This window comes from Centruroides vittatus, unplaced genomic scaffold (assembly GCF_030686945.1).
Source record: "Centruroides vittatus isolate TY-2023 unplaced genomic scaffold, ASM3068694v2 contig_15, whole genome shotgun sequence".
Classification (NCBI taxonomy): Eukaryota; Metazoa; Arthropoda; class Arachnida; order Scorpiones; family Buthidae; genus Centruroides; species Centruroides vittatus.
In genome coordinates, this window is record NW_027120927.1 from 1,523,268 (window position 1) to 1,544,509 (window position 21,242).

Sequence of the window (21,242 nt, forward strand, 5' to 3'; positions counted from 1 at the left end):
AGGTTTCTTTTTCAGTTTTGTTCCATGGGTATAATTCTGAATTTCTGATTGAAATGTAGATATCAAAACTGTGCCAATTATACAATGATGTCATAATATAAATATTAAATTATAATTAATATATGCAATAAAAATTATTTGTTTACACACATTAATCATTCCACTTCTTTATAAACTTATATACTACTAAATAAGTCTTCAATTTCTCATAGAAAGTTGTATATAAATTGGTAATTATTTATATTTTATGTTAAAACTCATTTAAATTATGATTGTTTAAAATAATGAATTAATAATATGCAGAGTATTCTTTGTCAGATCCTGTTTTGGAAATAGTATAAGCATTAGAGAGAACAATTAAGCTGTAATCATCTTAATAATCAGATTAATGACAGATAATAAAGTTTTCTTAATCTATTCAAGATAAATATTCATATTTCAAGTTAAAAGCTAAAACTAAACAAATAACCATAATAAATAAATCAATAAAACCAACATTAAAAGTCAGAAGTGAATTTGCAATGACTAATTAGAATTTGAAGAGCAAATAATACTAATGATTTAAAAAATATGCCCAGACATCCATTACCACTTAAGATTTTCCCAATTTGCATGATACAACAAAGACTATAAAATATAATCAAAATAATCAGTTGTTGAAATTCTACTTGGTTTCTTTATCAATTAATATTCATTAAAAACAAATTACAAAATGAAATTTGTCATCATTGTCACTAATAGTTAGGTGTTAATTCAATTTTCTTTTTATTTTTAAAGTATGTACACCTAGCAAACATGGACTACATAGATGATGTCTTCTGAGAAAAATTTCAAATTTTTCAGAACATTTAATATATATATATATATATATATATATATATATATATATATATATATATATATATAAAATTAACACACATGTATTATGAAATCATGACTTTTTTTAATCAAGATACTCTGTAAGAAATAACAGTATAGGTCTACCCTTTGAAAAATTTTGTATTTTTTTTGCACAGTCAAAAGTCAAAGTGTGAAAAATATACACAAAAATATGGCATTAATATTTCTGATAATTAATTTCTAATTAAGTATAACTTGAAGTAACAAAATTTCAAATCCACGAAATTTTATCATAAATCATTCATTCATTCTGCATATTAAAAGCTTTTGTTTTGTTATTTTTAAAATAATTATTTTCTTGGATATAAAATCGTTAGCAATATTGTTACTTCAACTTTGAAATGAGTTAAGTGAAACGAACATAAAAATTATTTATTGTACATGAAAGATTTCTTTGATTAACTAATTAAAAGTAATTGACTGATTATTGTTAATGTACAAAAAATTTAATTAAACTTACCTTTAAAGCAGCAGTTCCGGCATACTGTCGACTGATTATGTCTCCATTGTTGGCCCACATCATCTGGAACACTCTTCTACAGCTTGCAGGCAAGATTCCTTCCGGTGGCAAAAGGCCGAGTTTAATAAACTGCAATAAATGATACTCGGTGAGATCCACTTAAATCTAATGGATTTAAATTTATCCAAGTAGTTAATATTGTACTTGAGTGTCCATGATTGTTTTTGCCAGAGCTGTCTGGGCAATATTGGTACGATCCAAACAGTCCACGCAATTCACTCTGAAAACTCCTTTCTGTTCACAGATGAGTCCTTGGCTATCGAACCTATCAATATATTGACCATTTTAAAAGTTGTAGACTAATATGATATCAAGAGTAACATATTACATATTGAATAAAAAATATTTTAGTAATACAATATATTTTTAGACACAAATTTTAGAATAATTACTTTAAATTATGCTTATTTTCATACCAAGTATTGTAATTAACTTATTTTTAATTAAGTATTACAGAGTAATTATCAATATATATTGCAAATAACCATCATATAAAATATCAAATAAAACCTATAATTAACACAGACATACCAACAATATCTCATCTCTCTGATAATATCCTTAATGCTTTCAGTTAGAATGGTGATATTTTCAAACTTCATTCCTCTGCTGTAACAAAACAGAATAAAAAATTTCCATTTTAAATTGATTATATAACAATTTAAAAAGTACTTTTTTCCAACAAAATAAAAAGAAAAGTACAAAAGTATAATCCATAGAGAGCTAGATATTATCATCAAAAATACAATGTCCAATATTAATAGAACATGTACCGATTGGAATTAATTACAAAGAAAGTAATGATTGGAATCCAAGAAATTTGCATAAAAATACAATCAACAAGTGAAAAGAAAGGTTTAGTAAATTGCACAGTACTTTACTATTAAAAATGGAATGCGGGAATGACCTAACTATAGAGGAGAAGATCAAAATCGATGTGTTTCACAGGAATGAAGAAAAATAATTTGGATTGCTAAAAATTTGGAAAGACCTCATTCAACAATCTCAAAGTATTTCAATAATACGGAGCAAAGAACAGGAAAACAAAACAGCAGGTGCAAGAGTTCAACAACACCTAGAGAACAACATGCAATTGTTCGATGTGCACTGCAAGGAAACACATCCATTCAAAAAATCAAAAATGAATTGAAGTTGAGCTGCTATAAATCAACAGTACACAATGTTTTGAGATCAACAGAATAAAAATTAGTGATGAAATCTGCCATGTGTCTGAGTGAATACACTATATAGTTGGTGTTCAAGTTGAAGACAATATTTCTTTCATCAAAATGAAGACAGGCAACCAGCTCAAGAAAAAACACAAACAACTTCAATTAGTTTGCCAGAAACAACTTTCAAAGAGGGGAAGTATGGCAAAAAGTAATTTTCCAGATGAGAAAAAGTGGAATCTCAATGGAATTGATGGTTTTAAGTATTATTAGACAGACAAAAGACTAGATCAAAAGCAGTACTCAGAGAATAATTGGTGGTGGTACACTCATGACTTTGGCAGGGATTGGATGGAATGGAAAGACAGATCTAGTATTTACTGTAGGTCAAAACAACTCTGAAATTTATAAGGAGCTAGAGGCAGCTCCAAACTTATGGATAGAAAATTGCTGGACACGATTTGGAAACTTTCATTATCCTGCATGAATTCAATGTATCAAAATCAACGTTATCCTTTTTTCAGAGCAAAAACATCCGACTTTTGAACTGGCCACTACTCTGTGCAGATTTACACTGAATTGAAAATCGTTGGGGTGAGTTTGTTTTCCACATGTATAGCAGTGGAAAGCAATACAAGATCATCACTGAACTAAAGGCTGATCTCACTGAGGAATGGGAAAATATTCCACAAAAACGACTGCAATCTTTGATTAATTGAATGTCTAATCATATTTTTCAGCTTGTTTCCAAAAATGGTAGCAAAATTAGCTACTAATTTAAAAATGTTATAAGTCAAGATGTTCTATTAATGTTAGACATTCTATTTTTGCTAATAGTATCTAGCTTGTTTGTTTATTAATCATTTTTCTCCAAACTTGTGCAATAATTGTTGATATTTTGCTATCAAACATACTAGAAAATTTCATCGAAGTTATATGAAAGTAATAGAGTTTCTTGGCAATCACTGTATGTTCTATTATTGTTGGAAGGACTGTATCAAATAAATAGAAAAATTCCAACATTGATTGTGATGATAAAATTTTATTCAGAATTTTTGTTTTTAAAGTTTAATTTACATCACTATTCTGCAGTCCTTTATCATAATTATCATGAAATATTATATAACCATAATATTCTTACAAAAACATTTTCTATAACATATAAAACATGTTACATATTAAATTAATATTCAGACTTACCAGTATTCGTGAAAGTCAAAAGATATATAAGTCAAGTCAGGACAATCGTACGAGAGTATTCCATTCAGGTAAGCCTCTGATAGAACTTTTTCTTTGCCTGTCTGTTCCACCAGGTTTATGATCACCTGGTTTCCATAAATGGAAAGTTCTTCAGCAAAGTGTTTCGCAAAAGCATCCAGAGTTTCTTCTTCACCTGAAAGAATAAATGTGTGTTGTTTCCCAAAAGAAATGTACCACAGCAGATTTGATCAGAGAAGCTTTGTGGGACAAGTATATAGTTTACTGGTTATATGATGCATCATTTTGGGTCAGCAATACTGCCAAACAAAAATTACATATCAAATTGCACAAAATTCATGTATGTGGTCAAATCATTTTCAACTAACATAGGACCAGATGCATAATTATGTAACTAACATGTAATGTGAAGATTGAACTTTTTAATACTCAATATGCAGATGATACAAGAACACAAAACATTACCAGTTTTTTTATTGTTTATTTTAATGCTAAAAATTACTAACCACAATTGCATGGACTTGCTCATTTGCATAAACTGTCAGTTCACAACAAGAATAAAGCGTGGGGTTTACAGTTATAATAATAATAATTTTATTTGTACTAAGGCAAGCCTTGTTACAGGAGGTTAGTATTAACACAGTTTAAAAATTTACATTTGTTGGTCAGCCATTATGTTATTTAATAATTTTTGTCAATTAAGAAGTGGTCTATTTCTCTTTACTGGAGTTTTCTGTAGGGGTCCTGGGTTTGGTTCTAATCCGGAGATTATCAGCAACAATATAATTAACTTATAATTATTCATATTATATAAATATGATTCAGTACTTTTCATATGTTAGTAGATACACAAACTTTGTAAGGTGAGATGAAATTGATGCAAGCAGCAATGGTGATCAGAGTGCCCCTTCTGCATGAGGTTTACAGTTATTGTAATTGCACTATCAATGGAAATATGTTCAGGTTTGCTACAGGCTAAGCAGTAAAATAACTAGTGATTAGTCTGTAGCAAACTCTACATTTCCACTAACTATTGTGACTACTGTAACTGCAAACCTCATGCCATACTACTCTACATGTGAACCAAAAGATTATGTAAGTAAATCCATGCAACATAGTTAGTACCAGCTACTGCTTCCTAGTTGTCATAAGGTAAGTGAAATAAACAAGTTTACAACTTTGAACAATTACACCCTAGAATTCTTGTAAATCAGAATGTTTTACACAATTCGGGAAAGAACATAGCTTGTTCTAATTTACAGGCAAAGCAACAATACTATACCGATGGTAAATATTTTTCACAACTGCTATTCCAAAAAGGCAAAGCCACACCACTGTCATTCTGTGGCTCTATCGAAAATTTGTTAAAATAAAAATGGTACAAGACTCAAAGACTTGTCCTTGAGGAGTTACTGGTAATGTATCAGAAGTTGAATATGTTTCAGCACTAAACAAACCTCAACAGTTTCTCCGTGAAATTGGAACTGCTGTTGGAATTTCTCAACCATCTGTCTATAGAATATTAAACAGGCACAAGTTCAGTCTTACTTAGTTAAGATCATCTGACCTAATTCTTGATTTAGGTGCAATGATTTTGACTTCAAAGTTGAATTTTGCAAATGTTTCATAAATCTGTTATAGGACAATTCTGGATTACTTTATTGCTCATTCTTCTCTGATGAATCAACTTTCTATTTGAGTAGTTGAGTCCACAAATATAAATGCCATTATTCGGTAGCCACCCTATGTCATTTTCATATGTCTAACTCAAATGCCACGAAAATAAATATATAGACTGGGCCCCATGTATTTGGATATTCTTAATGTGACAATCAAATCAGTGCTTGAGTATGTAGTGCTGCAGGAACAAGCCACTTGTTCCCATGTTTGATACGGGCAGTGGGGTCTATAAACAGGACAGAGCCTCTCCTCACTTCTAAATAGACTTCAGAAATGCCTTAGATATGTTGTTTCCCAGACACTGAATTGAATATTGAGACCCATATAAATAACCTGCTTGATCCCCGATCTCACACCTTTGATTTCTTCTGATGTTCCCATAAGCATTGAACAGCTGAAAATAATTGTTTACTGGGAGTCAGAAAACTGTGGATGAACTGCAAGAAAAATTTTACAAGTTTGCCAAGAACTAACCCAAAGATGACAAGAGCTGCAGTTTCCTCATTTTATCATCAATTGTTTCACTGTTTGAGTGTCTGTTCTAAAAGGTACAGTAGTACATAAGAGAATGTTCCAAATGAGAAATAAAATTCTTATTTTTGCAACAGATGAGTATTAATTACTGAGTTTTGCATACAATTAACCAATAATAAGCCTAATAATACCAATGAAATACTGAAAGGAAATTTTGGAATTTTCTTGCCCTTTAAGAGTATATCTTCTTTCTTTTAATGACCAGCAAATTAAATACTAATTGTCAGTTATGACCTATATCAGTGATTCTCAAAGTGGGGGTCGCAAAAAATATTTGGGGGTTGCTGAAAAATTGATGCCAGATCAATTTTTTTCAAATATTTTATAAATTTACTATGGATTCATATTTAGAAATAATAGAAATAAAAAATATATAAAATAATTTTTACTTAATAAATTACACATATAAATAATAAAAACAATATAAATATTTAAATATGAGCCTAACCCCCTTCCTCCGGAATGTTTTTTGACACATACTCATTCTTCGGGGGTCGCGGTCCAAAAAGTTTGAGAAACACTGACCTATATGTTATTGCAAACCTAGGCACGATGTGGCAGGACCTATACTTGGTAGGATCTAAAACTTTGGGATTTGGCATATAGTTCCTTGCCTTGAATAGTTTAAAACACCAACACAACCACAATTCAAAAGAACCTCTTTGGGCATAGATACACTTTATCAATTGTCATACAGCTTCTGGAAGCATTGCTGCAAGCCATCTTTTGCAACCACTTGTAAGCTGCTTTTGCACCTCCTGCAATGCTGCTTTTACCTCAAAATGATATCAAAACAATTTCAAGCTGTTTATAATATATGGATTTATGCAAATGCCACATTTTACATCCAGATATGTAGTGTTTGCATGAGATCATTTTGAGTCATCACATGAGATGGGTGGTTGCAAAAGATGACTTACAGCAATGCTTTCAGAAGCTGTATGAGCAATGAAAAAGTTTATTGTTGCACAAGGAGATTCTTTTGAAATTGGTTGTGTTGGTGTTTTAAACTATTCAAGAGAAGAAACTACATGCTAAGTTCCAAACTTTTGAATCCTACTACATATTAACTTTACATAACAGTGTCCCTGATGCTTTGCCTACAAGCTTCTCTGCGCAATCTCCTAAAGCACGTTAATTTTGCAAAATACTGTACATTATTAATTTGCAACTCTTAAAAAAAGTCTTAAATCTACAAATCAAATAGTTATCATACAGCACACTGCTTTATTTGGAGAGATACTTCCAAATATATCTTTCCTATAAACCAAGTGCCTTCAGAGTTGTGCTTGGTTTGCAGGAAAGATATATTTGAAGCATTTCTTTAAATAAATCAGTATGTTCAAAACAACTAATTGAGAATTGGAGTGTAGTATATTTTTTTGTAATTACAAATCAAAATAAAACTTAAGAAAATTCAGCTGAAAATACAATCAGTAATTTACAAAAATAAAAATAAAAAAATACAATGTATGTGTTTAAATAATGTATTATTGTTGTTTTTATATAATAAATGAAGAGCACTCCTACAATGAAGAACACTCCTAAGGCCTTAGGAGTGTTCTTCATTGTAGTCATGCATAACTGACCTAATCAATGGCAATAAACATTTCCAATAAAATTGAATTTTTATTACCTTAAATAAGGAGTTTGTGCTTCCTTCTATTTAAACACAGTTCCAAGTTTCATTGAATTTCAACATTATGCATGAAGCATGAATTCCAATAAGAAAACATAATACATATTTTTCTTCAATTATCAATTTAGTTCAAGATTTTTTATGTACTTATTATGTATCTTCAATTATTCTCATTGGTAAACTGGTAAATATGCATAATATTTTCTGTTTGACAGTTACATTAATAACTAAAAACTTTTGAACATATTTTTGCATCATATAACAATTTTTATTGATTTAATTATTATGAGTATTTTTATTAATGATATAGTTTTTCTCACAATCTAGATAATTTCAGATACTTAGTAAGTTTTAACTAATAGTAAACTCATATAAACCACAGCACATACACTATGTGCATATAAAAGAAAACTTGGAAAGAAGAAATGCATTTTGCTTTGAGTAGAATCCAAACTCACACATGACTAATTTCAGTATCTTAGATACTTAAAATATTTAAAAACAAAGAACCTATTCCAGCAATTATTTTACTTCATCAAATGCTTTCAGCTATCTTTGTAGCCATCTTCAGGATCGAACACATTATAAATAAATTCTTTAAAGTTTAAATATTGTATGTGTATGTGTTAATTAATAATTAATATTGTCAATACCGTCAACAACAATCCATATGGGTTGACAATAAGCTTAGACCAATTCAGTAATGTGAGGACACATTTCCTTAATTTAAGCATCACCCTAATGAATGGCAAAATCCATACAAGTGTTTATCTTAAACCTAATTACCATAGCTAGCTGTTCAAATGATCTGCCCAAATATAAAATGGCAGCATTTAAGGCCTTTCAAAGAGCATATACAAAGAGCCTATCAAAGAGCATATACCCACACTACAGACATAAGGGACACCATTAAAGAGTTGAACAGAATCAAAAGCATCACAGCTGAGCATGGGTACAGCCATACCATGGTTGATTATTTAATTAACACATACAACAACCCCAGATCTTGCAGGAAATCTAAACACCCTCCGTTCATAATCACTCCTGTAACATATAATAAATTATTAGATAACATGTACAGAAAAACCATCAGATTGAGCAGCAGAAGAATCACATATAAGTGCAACAAAACTATTTACAACTGCGTACGTAATGACAAAGACCCAATAGATCCTGAAACGAGTATACGAGATACTGGTCAATCTAGATCAGGAAAACAAAACAAGCAAATACATAGGATACACTTCTAGAAACCTCCCTACAAGACTTAAAGAGCAACAATATGACATATGTAAAGGCAAAACACAAATGCCCTAGCTATAATGGCTACTGTATCAGAAAATACTTTAACAAAGCCAAGCTTTTAAAAACAATAAGGGATCAGCAAGCAGGTAAAACTCTTGAAAAAATATACATATATAAGCACAGTGTCAAGAATTCATGCATAAACCATAAAGATGCTGCTTGTTTATCAGAAGCTTGGAAGTACCTTCTCAATGCAGTAAACAGCGATACCAAAGACTAAAAATAAATAAATGCGTAAATGAAATATTGTTTATTTTATTTTTATTTATTTATTTATTTCATTCTGTATACCTTTGTCAGTGTTGCTTATTTTGTATTCTAATGAGTTTCTTAACCTTACTCAAGAACAGTAAATTAAAAATTCTAACTTAAGTGGTCAGCTTAAAGCAGTCTATTATTACATAACATGAGGTTGAATCTTAATTGGAGCATAATGTTTTTATTTTTTTAAAATCTATCTTAATTTAAAGTGGAAACAATGGCTGTTTTAGGTTGAGTAAGGTTTTTAAACAAGCATGAATGTTTTAAGGATCTTTTTATAATGTAAAACTCCTATCACATAACGCTTAATATCATAAAAGATTTAAGATTCTAACTAGACTAGAAAATATTGAACAAAGACTGAGTATCAACAAACAAAAATATTGATTATTATTTGTGCCTGTCTGAGATCTCTATGCCAAAAACCTCCACCGGATAAAAATGTGATCTATATTTTGTGATATTTATTAATAAATATCACACAAACATATCAATGTATTATTGTTTGTACAATATTAATAATTACACTACAAAAGAATTCAATTTAAATAAAAAGTAATCTTTATGCACAGTAAATTTTTTCCTCACAAAGTTTTTTTCTCATAAAGACAATCACAGATAATACAACAAAAGTTATTACTTACCTCTGTCTAACTGAGGAGGTGGTCTGTATTTATAACCAGGTTGACTCCAGAATACTGGAACAGAACCTCTCACTTGAACAAATGATACAATATGAGATAAATATTGAAATATCTGTTCGGTTTCCACGTAGTTGGCGCATTTTCCATCTTCGTCAACACCACGACGCTTGTATCTGGTGCCTGCTCTGTATCGACTTCTTCGAGAGATGACAGTCATCGTGTATTCTTTGACCTGTTTGGTAGAATAGTCTTTAATTTCACAGTCCGGACTGGTTACATATTCTGGAGTCTCTGCAGAATCGATCCAGCATTTTTCAATCTGTACAAAGCCTTGGATAATGGGCACAATCCAGTGATCTGCCTGAGGATTCTGTAAATATATTTTGATAAAAATAGTTGTCATAATTTCTCAATAAATTGTCAAGATTCTTGCCAATTCTTACCCAAGATTCAATTAGTTCCATTAACATGTGGCGATTCCAAAAAAATCTCTCGTCTACTCTCTTCCAGAGTGGAATGGCTTCGACATTTGAAGGATTCGAGTGCGCCTGTTGGCGCTGTAGCGTATTAGTAATGTCTCCAGAAAGGGAATAATAAAATGAATCCGTATCTGTGAACATCTTAACCAATTCCTGTAAAAACCTCAGATTCATTAACAATGTCATAACTGTGATAATGCAAGAATCTGCATTTACAAAAAAAGAAACTAAAACAAACAAAATTCTAGAATTAGACTAATTGTGATTTTAAATTTGAGAGAGAATTTTTTTTAATAACTTACATCTAGAACTCTTCTTTCTAGTTTTTCTCTATCTTTGTTATCCTTCTGTTAAAAAATAATATATAAAATAATTGTACTTTAAAACAACATAATTAATTAGAAAAAACTGATTTTAAATTAATTATATTTGCCAGTCAGTTACTTCAGCTTTATATATCTCAATAATTTCTATATTAATACCAATTAAATTGAATTTGCTAGCCATTGGAAAAGAATCTTTAAAGATATTTAAAGCTATATTAGTATAATGTGATATTAATACATCTTTTTCTTTAATGCTTGTTAAACTAATGTTATTATGATCCAGTGCTGGATTTACCTAAAGGCTGACTAGGCCATGTCCTAGAGGCCCCAAAACTATCAATCTGTTTTCAACTTTTATAAACATTCAATAAGAAAAAATAAAAGCCATTAAAAAAAAAAAATTTAAATAAAACATTCCTTGTGTCACACAAGAAATGTTTTATTTTAAAAGTTGTAAATTATGTGCTGAAACACACACCGTGTCTCAGCACATAATTTTATTGAATATGAGTGACTGAGTGTCTTTCATGTGATACCCGGGCAGGAAATCCAATTTACCAGTATGTATTTTTGAGAAAGGGACCTTATTCCGTAAGGTCCCATTTACTAAGATGATACAGAGATCTAAAAGACAACACAGCAAATTTGAAAATCCATTAAGACGTTCTATTTTGAACATCTAATTTGAAATTTTGAATGTTTTTCAAACATGTTTCATGTTTGTTTATATTCTGGAGAAAAATTAATACTTCATTTGGAGTCCAAATAAAAGTATTAATTTTTGAAAAGCTCCTAATTTTGGAGCTTTTATGAGAGTGCTGGGATTTTTAGTTATTAACAAAGATATTACTTTAAAACAAATGTACAGCAAAAATTATTGTAAACTCATCATGAATTTCAAGTTTGAAAATATTAGAATTCATTTTTTAATTGCTTTTATAATTAAAATTATTTATTGAAAGCAGAAATGAAGAGAATCTATGAAAGTGGGGCACTAAAACATAAGAAAAAGGCATAAAAGAAGAGGAGATCAAGAAAATACCAAAATTAGATGCATTTTCACTAAAGCTCAAATAAAAGAGTCATAAGCAGCAACCACAGCTACAAATGAGAAAGGAATTCATGAAAGTTCTCCCATCACAGTAATTCCATCTTCAAGCACAGCGCCTAGTAGTTCAAATCAATTTTTTTGGAAATTCCTTGGATGATTTAGTTGATGTAACTCAAGATATGACAATAGAAATCGACTTACCACTTAATAGAGGTAATGATATTGGGCAATGGAGTGATTAATCTAATGAAGATGTTTCATTTTGGATTGAACAAGGACCAACAGCTTGTCAGCACTTGGACAATAATTTTCAATCTTCTAAACAGTTTTACAAAGATCATGATCGGTATTGTTCAAGAGCATTATTTACTAGTGAAAGAGTCAATGGTGAGATATACACTTGTGGATGACTGATTTATTCACCATTTGTAGGCAGTGTTTTTTGTTTTGTATGTAAAATATTCAAAATTTCAAATTTTTCCCTTGGCACGAATTAAAGATTGGAAGAATGCTGCTTCTTTATTGAAAAGCCACAAAAATGTGTCAGAGCATAGAGAGGCTTTGATGTTTTATTTGGTATGTAGAAGCAATAATACATTATCTGATCAGCCGGAAGATGAAATATGGAAAGAACAAAACTATTGACAAAAGTTACTGGAACTAGTAGTAGCAAATGAAACATTTGGAATGGAGGGCAATGGAAACTTTACTGACCTTTAGAATGATAGCAAAATTTGATCCATTTTTATCTGAACATATTAAAAATTATGGTCAAGCTGGTTTGGGAAGAACTTCATATCTTTCAAAAATAGTATGTGAAGAACTAATTGCTTTGATGGCAAAAAAAGTTTTAGAATCAATTACTACAGAAGTAAAAAAATCGAAATATTTTGGAATTTTAGTTGATTCCACCCCAGATTTTTCTCACAAGGATCAACTATGCATTATTTTGAGATATGTAGATGAATTGAGTTTTGAACCAATGGAATGATTTCTGAACTTCATTTAAATCGAGGATCACAATGGAGCCAATTTAGCAGAAATGACTAAATTTTTTTGAAACTAATGCTGGTTTGAATTTTGCTGATTATAGATCTGTCATATGATAATGCAATGAATATTACAGGAAAATATAAAGGTATGCAAACAAAAATTTTGGAAAAGAACAGTAAGGCGCGTTTTTTACCATGTGCTGGACACTCACTAAATCTGGTTGGCACTTCTGGTGCCGAATGTTGTATAGAATCAAGCAAATATTTTGGAATAGCTCAACAAATTTTCAATTTGTTTTCATCATTCACCAAAAGATGGAGTGTAATTGAAAAAATTCCAACCAATCAGTAAAATCATTATCAAAGACTAGATGGAGTGCTCGAACAGACTCAATCAAGGTAATATATGGTAATTATGGAAGTTTATTGGATACTTTAAACAGTATTGTAGAGAATGAAAGTTTCAATGGAACCTCAAGAACAGACACACAAAATTTACTGTTCAAAAATGGAAGAGTTTGAGTTTGCATTGCAAACAGTTTTTTGGAATGTAATACTAGAAAGAATTAATGCAGTTTCCAAGTCCTTGCAAGATTTGAAAATCACGCTAGACACATGTTCTTCTTTGTATTCATTCATCTCTTGGTGAGTTCCTAATGAGTTTGAATTATCAGTTTGACACAATCAAAGCAGAAACTAAACAATTATTGCCTGATACTAATTATACAAAATAGAGACAACAAACTAAAAAAAAATAATTCCAGGGGAACCTCAATCAAATGAAAAAAATGTTAAGTTTCAAAGAAAACTTTAAAAATAATGTTTTTCTAAAATTTTTTTAAAACATTAATGTGAATTTAGAACAATCTGATTATAAGAAAATAATCAGAATTTTGCATTTTTAATCAACATTGACATTCCTAATAAAGAACTGACGACACGTACAAAATATTGTCAAGCAATACCAAGGTGATGTTGATGATTCATTATATAGTGAAATTTTGCAACTCCATAGTTTCATCAAAATTAATTATAGAGATTGAGAATCTCCTTTGATGCATTTGTTCTTGTATAAGATGATAAGAGAAAAGAATATAGGAATTGAATTTCCAAACACTGAGTTTTAAGAATTTATTTATGCTTGATGATTACCAACTGCTCTGTTGAGAGTTTTCCAAAATTAAAATTAATCAAAAATGATCAAAGGTCAACCGTGGCCCAGAATAGTTTAAACAATTTCACTTTATTATCCAGCAATGTCAATAAAATGAAATCTATTCACTTTGATTTATTAATCAATGAATTTGCCAAAGAAAAATGTATAAAAAATTTTTTGTAAAAACAAATTGTAATTTTTATACCACATTGAATTTTAATATTGTTTTTAATTTTTTTATTATACTCTTCATATTTTGTAAAGCCTCACTGACCATCTCGCAACTCGATAATCTAGGATTAACTTTTAAATCAGATCAGGTATTTTAAGATAAAATTTATAAAAATTCTTATTTGAATAGGTGAAATAAAATTAATCTCAGAGATGATTATTATTTTTAGGGACCCCAAAGCATTGCTTGTCCAAGGGCTCCCAAAAATGTAAATCCAGCTCTGATTACAAAGCTGTACAAAACTGTCAGAATAGAACATTAAGTTTTAAATATAATATTAAATATGGCAAATGATTATCTAAACTGGCTACTTACCCGTCTAGGTTTAACCTGAGCTGTTGCTGTTCTGATTGAATTCCATGTTTTCTGTAGCGCCCTCTGCTGACATTCCACAGCTGATCTTTCAGTCTTTCGTATTCCGATGTGGTGCCTCTTGCACAGCTGTAACGCATTAAACTTTTCAATGTAAAGGTTTCGACATAAACTTATTAAAATAAGAAAAAATTAACTTTAATAACTTAAAAATGATTTGCATGCAAGATTACATCTCGTTCCTCTGTGGGAACTTGATAATTATAATTTTTACACGTACACGTATATTGATATTTAAAAGCATTCCACAATTTACTTAATAAATATTTATGTATGATAATAACTTCTTCAGTGCTACAAATAATTAATTTATATTTAATTTTTTATGCAATCATAAATTATAAAATAAAAAGCAAAAGATTTTTTTTAATATATATATATATATATAACATATATAAACTCATGCAATGATCTCTTAATTATTATTAAAATTAGCTACTGCAGCAAATAATAAATGATAATAACAACAATCATAAAGGCTTAATTAAAAGCTGTGCACCATGCCAACTACACTCTTCGACGACAAAGAAGAAAATTTAACATTAAAAAAAACAAGCTCGACTCTTGGATCTTGTTTCTTCTTTCTTGAGAAAGAGGGGTGAGAAAGAGCTGTGCTGAAACTGAATTGCACTCTAAATTTTATAAATACCCTACAAGTTTTACCTTATTTCTGGGGGTATTCTTTTTATCACTCCCCAGTTCTGTTGTTTCCTCATCTTTCTGAAACCACAGAAAGTAATTCTTTGATATACACCCAAAGAAATATATTCTAGTTTATAGGTGGCAGTATTAATTTAGAAATAAATATACATACACATATATACACATCTTTAATTTTTCCAAAAGCAGATAACTGTTCTACTCCATATTAAGGCATGGAAAAGCACAGTTCCCTCCCTTTAATTCCCATCTGCCACCTATATGACAATTTTCTACTTTCTACTTTTAGAAAACACAACAGACAAAATGTAAACGATAAATTTTCTCACTCCAGACCACTTACTTCAATGTCCAATTCTGGAACGTCATGTTGGTTCAATGGCAGAATGGCTATCTTTTGAATTTTGTAGACTTCGTGGCCCCCTGGGAGACATCCGACCAAGGCTCGCTGCCGAATAAGTAGTAACTTTTTGTCAACATCTGGAAAATGTAATCAGGTAAGTCTTTATTCAATCATTAATACTTGTTGTAGCTAAAGCAACAAAGAAAATTTAACAAAGTTCTCTGTTTATATTATTTTATCTTTTCTGTTTCATTTTATTCATCCTAAACTTCTGAATTTATTAGTTTTAGCATAACTGTTCATGATAAATATTTTGTCAGGTTTCCTAAAAGCACTTTGTACCTGTATCTGAGCATCCAATTTTGAAAAAATATATACATCTAAGAATATTTGAATTAATAAGAATCATAACAGGCAAGGAACATTGATAGTAGAAAAATGGTAATTAATAATATACTGTTGTAAAGTGTTGCTAAGAAACCTGCTAAATGTTTAATGTGAATGGTACATAGAATCAGTGTAATATTACCAAGACTCAAAGAAGGTTATAATGAATCTTCAACAGATTGAATCCTTAGTGTAGACATTTGATTACGTAGTGAAACATGCAAGTGCATTCCCACCATCTCAAGTCATACATTAATCATGGATGCAATAGTGGCTAGCTGGTTGGTTGGTTGGTTGGTTAATTAGTGTTTTTTGGTACAAAGGCCAAATAGGCCAAGCTGCACCATGACAAATGGTGAATTTGTTTATCTTAAACTATACATATATATATTACAAAATAACAACAACAAATAAAACAATTACAAAACATATCCAGCAGTAAAAATGAACAAACAACAATATATATAAAAGAAAAATGTAAATAAATAGTTAAATCTCTTTATATATATTAGTGACTATTAACATCAATTGGCATTGACAAAGGCAATCTGTATGTCATTGGCAAACTGTATTGGCATCAAACAGCAGAGGTCAGACTTGAAAAAGAAACTTCTGAAACCACATTAATTAAGAGAGGAGTGCACAAAGGTTGTGTGCTATCCTCCCTCCTCTTTAATATATACTCAGAGGCTATATTCAAAGAAGCATTGGAAGACAGTGATTGTGGGATCAAGGTAAATGGCAAATTAATTAACAACATTAGATATGCAGATGACGCAGTGGTTATGGCAAATAGTCCTGAAGAATTACAACAACTGATGGACCATATTGTCGAATACAGTGAACTGCATGGTCTCTTTATGAATTTTACCAAAATCAAACTTCTTGTGTTCTCAAAAACAAGGAAAAATACAAATCTTGTCATTCACAGGAACACTATCAAGCAGGTATCATCTCTCAAATACCTTGGCACAATAATAAACGAACAATGTGACCAGCGTAAAGAAATAAAAGCAAGGATCGAACAAGCCAGAACATCGTTTATGAATACAAAAAAATTTTTATTTAGATCCGATTTGAGTTTATGTCTGAGGATTCGAGTGTTAAAGTGCTACATCTTCTCTGTCCTGCTGTATGGATGCAAAAGTTGGACTCTAGACCCCCAAACCGAGAAAAGAATTGAAGCTTTTGAAATGTATTTGTACAGACAAATACTTCGAATATCATGGGTGCAAAAGATTACTAATGTTGAAGTCCTGAACTGCATGAACAAACAAAAAGAACTCCTGCTGACCATCAAGATCAGGAAAACACAGTACATTAGTCATATAATGAGAGGAGAGAAATATTGAATACTTAGACTAATATTAGAGAGAAAAATACAAGGAAAAAGGTCTGTTCGGAGACCAAAAAATCATTGGTTGAAAGACATCACAAGGTGGTTTGGGAGAACATCTATGGAGATATTCTGAGCTGCTACATCGAGGACAACGTTAGCTATATGGATCGCCTACCTTTGACAGGAGTTGGCACATTAAGAAGAAGTGACTTTTAGAAAGTCATGTAAGTTGTCAAGATTTGGCCTTTGGCCCAGAATCTGTGTCAGACTTGCATTTCCAAAATACTGTCTATGCCTTGTCTCAAAAGGCAGAGCAATTGTACAGTAAGTGCTTTACACTTAGGGGGCAGTTGCAATACTGGCATACTGGCTGGTCATCACCCTTCAAAAGGTATTGATGAGTCAGTCAAATATGTCCAATTCTCAAACAAGTAAGAATGACCTCAGATTTCCTATCGTACTGTTTATTATGTGTCCAATTTTCTATTATAGGTTTGATCTCATGTAGTTTATTGTGGACATGTGCATTCCATACATTTTGCCATCTCTCTGCTAATCATTTTTTAATGACTAGCTTCAAATCACCTCCTTCAATACACATCATATGCTGTGAAGGACTAGCTGACTTTGCAGCTGCATCAGCTCCTACATTTCCTCTTATACCTACATGGCCTGGGACCAACAAAATTTTACAGAAATATTACTTGCACAAAGATGGCAAAACAGTTTATGGATTTTGATCACTATAGAGTGAGAACTCGGTTCAGAGCAGATCAAAGCCTGAAATGCACTAACTGAGTCAGTGTAGATCACACAGTAACGATGACCTTTTCTGATTACATATTTTAAGGCTAGGTAAATGGCCTGCAGCTCTGCAGTAAAGATGGAAGAATTCAGTGCAATTTGTTCTGCCACGATTTCATCCTGACAGACAAAGGCTGAGCCAACGTAATCATCTGATTTAGATCCATTAGTATAAATAGGAATTAAATTCCTCTCATGGTGTTGAATTTCTGCAAAGTGCTGTCCATAGATATAATCTGGAGTGGATTCCTTAAGAAACTGCTTTAAGCTAATGTCAACATTTATCACAGGGATTGACCATGGTGATATAATATCAACCTCGAATTGTGAAACGTTGCTTGTGTCCAGGTCAATCATGCTGCTTACATTCTCCATTCTTATGTCAAATGTAGGGACACTACTTGGGTGGGCTGCAAATAATCTTTTCAGCTGAGTATCTGATACGATACAATCAACTGAAGATTTAATCTGACACTTCTGCTTAATATAATAAAACAGAGACAACTGTTTTCTCCTGAGGGATAGTGGAGGCTCATAAGCATCCATGTACAAACTTTGAACAGAAGAAATTTGAAAAGCACCAGTGCACAAACGCAATGCTTGATGATGGACTGGATCCAGCATCCAAAGAGTAGATTCTCACACAGAGCCATAAACTAAGCATCCAGCTTTGAGCAGACAAGGGCCCTATAAATCCTAAGCATAGAACATTTGTCTGCTCCTCAGGATGAGCAGCATAGTACCTTTAAAAGGTTCAGAGATTTTAAACATCTACTCTTTAGATTGTGCAAGTGTGGTAAAAATGTCAGTTTTTGGTCAAATAAAACACCCAAAAACAGCCTCGTTGACCATTGGAATTTTCACTGTATTTAAATAAATTTCAGGGTTTGGGTGCAAACCATGCCTTCGGCAAAAGTGGATGCATGAGGTCTTCTCCGTGTTAAAAGTAAAACCATTGGTCTTAGACCAATTGTGTATCCATATACACAATTGGTCTAAGACCAATGGAGTTAAGGAGATTTGCAGTTGTCTCTCGATAAAACTCATGTTACTAGACTGGCAGGAGATCTGAAAGTCATCCACATACAGAGAGTGTTTCACACTGGGAGGGAGGCAGTTATCTATGCTGTTAATTTTGATAAGGAACAGAGTTACACTCAAAATAGAACCTTGAGGAACACCTTCTTCTTTTGTGTTAAGCCTAGATAAAGAGATAGTGTTTTTTATAAAAATTGGCAGATTACCCCACAATCTGAATTGGTGCAGATCGTGGAGTATTCCGTATCACCAGCAATGAACGTAGGCCTTCTCTATATTGAAAAACACAGACACTAAGTGCTATCGTCTAAAAAACGCTTTGCATATAATGTTTCAAGATTTACTAAATTGTCCGTGGTACTTCTGTTCCTATGAAATCCACTCTGATGTAGTGAAAAGTAATCCTTTTTCTCTAGTGAAACATCAGATGTCTGTTTACCATTCTCTCAAAGAGTTTACAGAGAGAACTCGTCAGAGAGATTGGTCTATAATTAAAGGGATTCCTGTGGTCTTTGCCTGGCTTGGCAATGGGAATAATAATCGATAGCCTCCAAGAGTCAGGAAAAGTGTGCTCTGCCCATATTCTGTGAAACAGATTCAAGAGATTGCTAAGGGAATAATTGTCTGATAGATTTTTAATCATGCTGTAGTGGATTTTATCCGGGCCTACAGCAGTATTCCCCAAGCGAGAGATCGCTGTATGTAGTTCTATTCTGGTGAGTGGCAAATTGTATTCCTCATAAGATGAGGAATGGAAGTTTAAATGTTCTCTTTCTGTTTGGGTTTTATAGGCTTGAAAAATCCTTGTATACATTATATTGCTAGATGAAGAGGAAAACGTTTCACCCAACAGATCAGCAATACCCTGTATATCACAAATTATTATGCCATTATTTTCCAGCATGGACAAAGACTGGGAGGTGTACTGTACTTCCCATTAATTTTATGGATTTTATCTCAGACTACTTTTGAGCTGGTGGAAGATGTTATATTAGAAACATACTTCCTCTAAGAATCCCTTTGGCTTTGCCTCCTTATTTTTCTGGCATTTGCCTTTGCTTTTTGAAATACAATCAAATTACTAGCAGTGGGGTATCTTCTAAAAATCTCCCATGCTTTCTTTTGTTCTTTAAATGCTACCTCGCAATTCTGGTTCCACCATGGTTTAGGATGTTTTGGATATCTGGCTGATGTTTTCTCCATTGTTTTTTCAGCTGCCTGAATAATACTGGAAGTGACGGCTTCAACTGCACCATTGATATCAGGAATGTTGACCATTTCCTCAGAGATGTTGGCAATAGAGGAGAATGAAGGCCAATCAGCTGTCTCCAGTTTCCAGCGCGGTAAACGGGCTGTTTCACAGCTTTCTCTGCCTCATTATTTTAAAAATATCAGGAAATGATCACTGGAGAGTGGATTAGATCCAACCTCCCATGTAAATGCTGAAAACAGGTTTGGAATTGCTAATGATAAATCAATGGCAGTGAATGTTCTTGTTGGGGCATGAAAGTATGTCACTTCTTAAGTATTAAATAGATACAGTTGGTGATTGCCTATAAATCTCTCAATGGCTCTGCCTCGACGATTGATGTTGGGACTGCCCCACATTGGATTGTGACCATTGAAATCACCGAGAATAGAGTTGGCAGCTGTTCAACCAAGTTATCCAATTCATCCTCATTGACTCTGACATCTGATGGCAAGTATATAGAACAAACTGTGACAGTTACTCTAATAGAAATTCTGACTGCCACAGATTGCAAATCAGTAGTTATTTGTACTGGTAATGATGGAATGCAATTTGAGACTAGTACAGCCACACCTCCACTGACACAGTTGTGGCTATCATCATCCTTGTGGTAGAGATTGAATCCTTTTAAAGAAGTTCTCTCTCCAAATTTTAAATGTGTTTCCTGGAATGCCACTCAGAGAGATGAGTAGATGATGTCAACTGTTTAATGTCAGAGAACTTGTTGCAGAAACCATGACAGTCCCATTGAATTATTTTATAATCCATTATGTGCTTGAGGCAGCATTCTTTGTGAAAATATCTCTCTTTAATCTCACAGGGGTTTTCTTTTGAAGGTGATGTTGGTGGTGCCACCTCCTTTTAGTCTCTTCATCAAAGAAGTCAGAGAACTCACTCATAGACTGAATCTCTGATTTTTTAGAAGATTTAGAGAGAGCTGATTT

General features: G+C 31.9%; 1 protein-coding gene across 5 annotated transcripts in view; it reads right to left on the minus strand.

Moving 5' to 3' along the window:
- Nucleotides 1–21,242, minus strand: part of sp3 (spermathreecae) — a 68,087-nt gene that overhangs the window by 12,041 nt on the left and 34,804 nt on the right. For 3 of the 5 annotated variants that reach the window (XM_067262565.1, XM_067262564.1, XM_067262568.1), the window contains exons 3-12: nt 15,482–15,618; nt 15,142–15,198; nt 14,422–14,547; nt 10,652–10,696; nt 10,314–10,502; nt 9,871–10,240; nt 3,790–3,982; nt 1,952–2,029; nt 1,565–1,685; nt 1,361–1,489 (exon numbers count right to left, since the gene is read on the minus strand). In XM_067262565.1, coding sequence (XP_067118666.1) covers nt 1,361–1,489; nt 1,565–1,685; nt 1,952–2,029; nt 3,790–3,982; nt 9,871–10,240; nt 10,314–10,502; nt 10,652–10,696; nt 14,422–14,547; nt 15,142–15,198; nt 15,482–15,618 — 1,445 coding nt within the window. The remainder of the gene's footprint in view (nt 1–1,360; nt 1,490–1,564; nt 1,686–1,951; nt 2,030–3,789; nt 3,983–9,870; nt 10,241–10,313; nt 10,503–10,651; nt 10,697–14,421; nt 14,548–15,141; nt 15,199–15,481; nt 15,619–21,242) is intronic. The other 2 variants (XM_067262569.1, XM_067262566.1) reach the window with 1 other exon arrangement.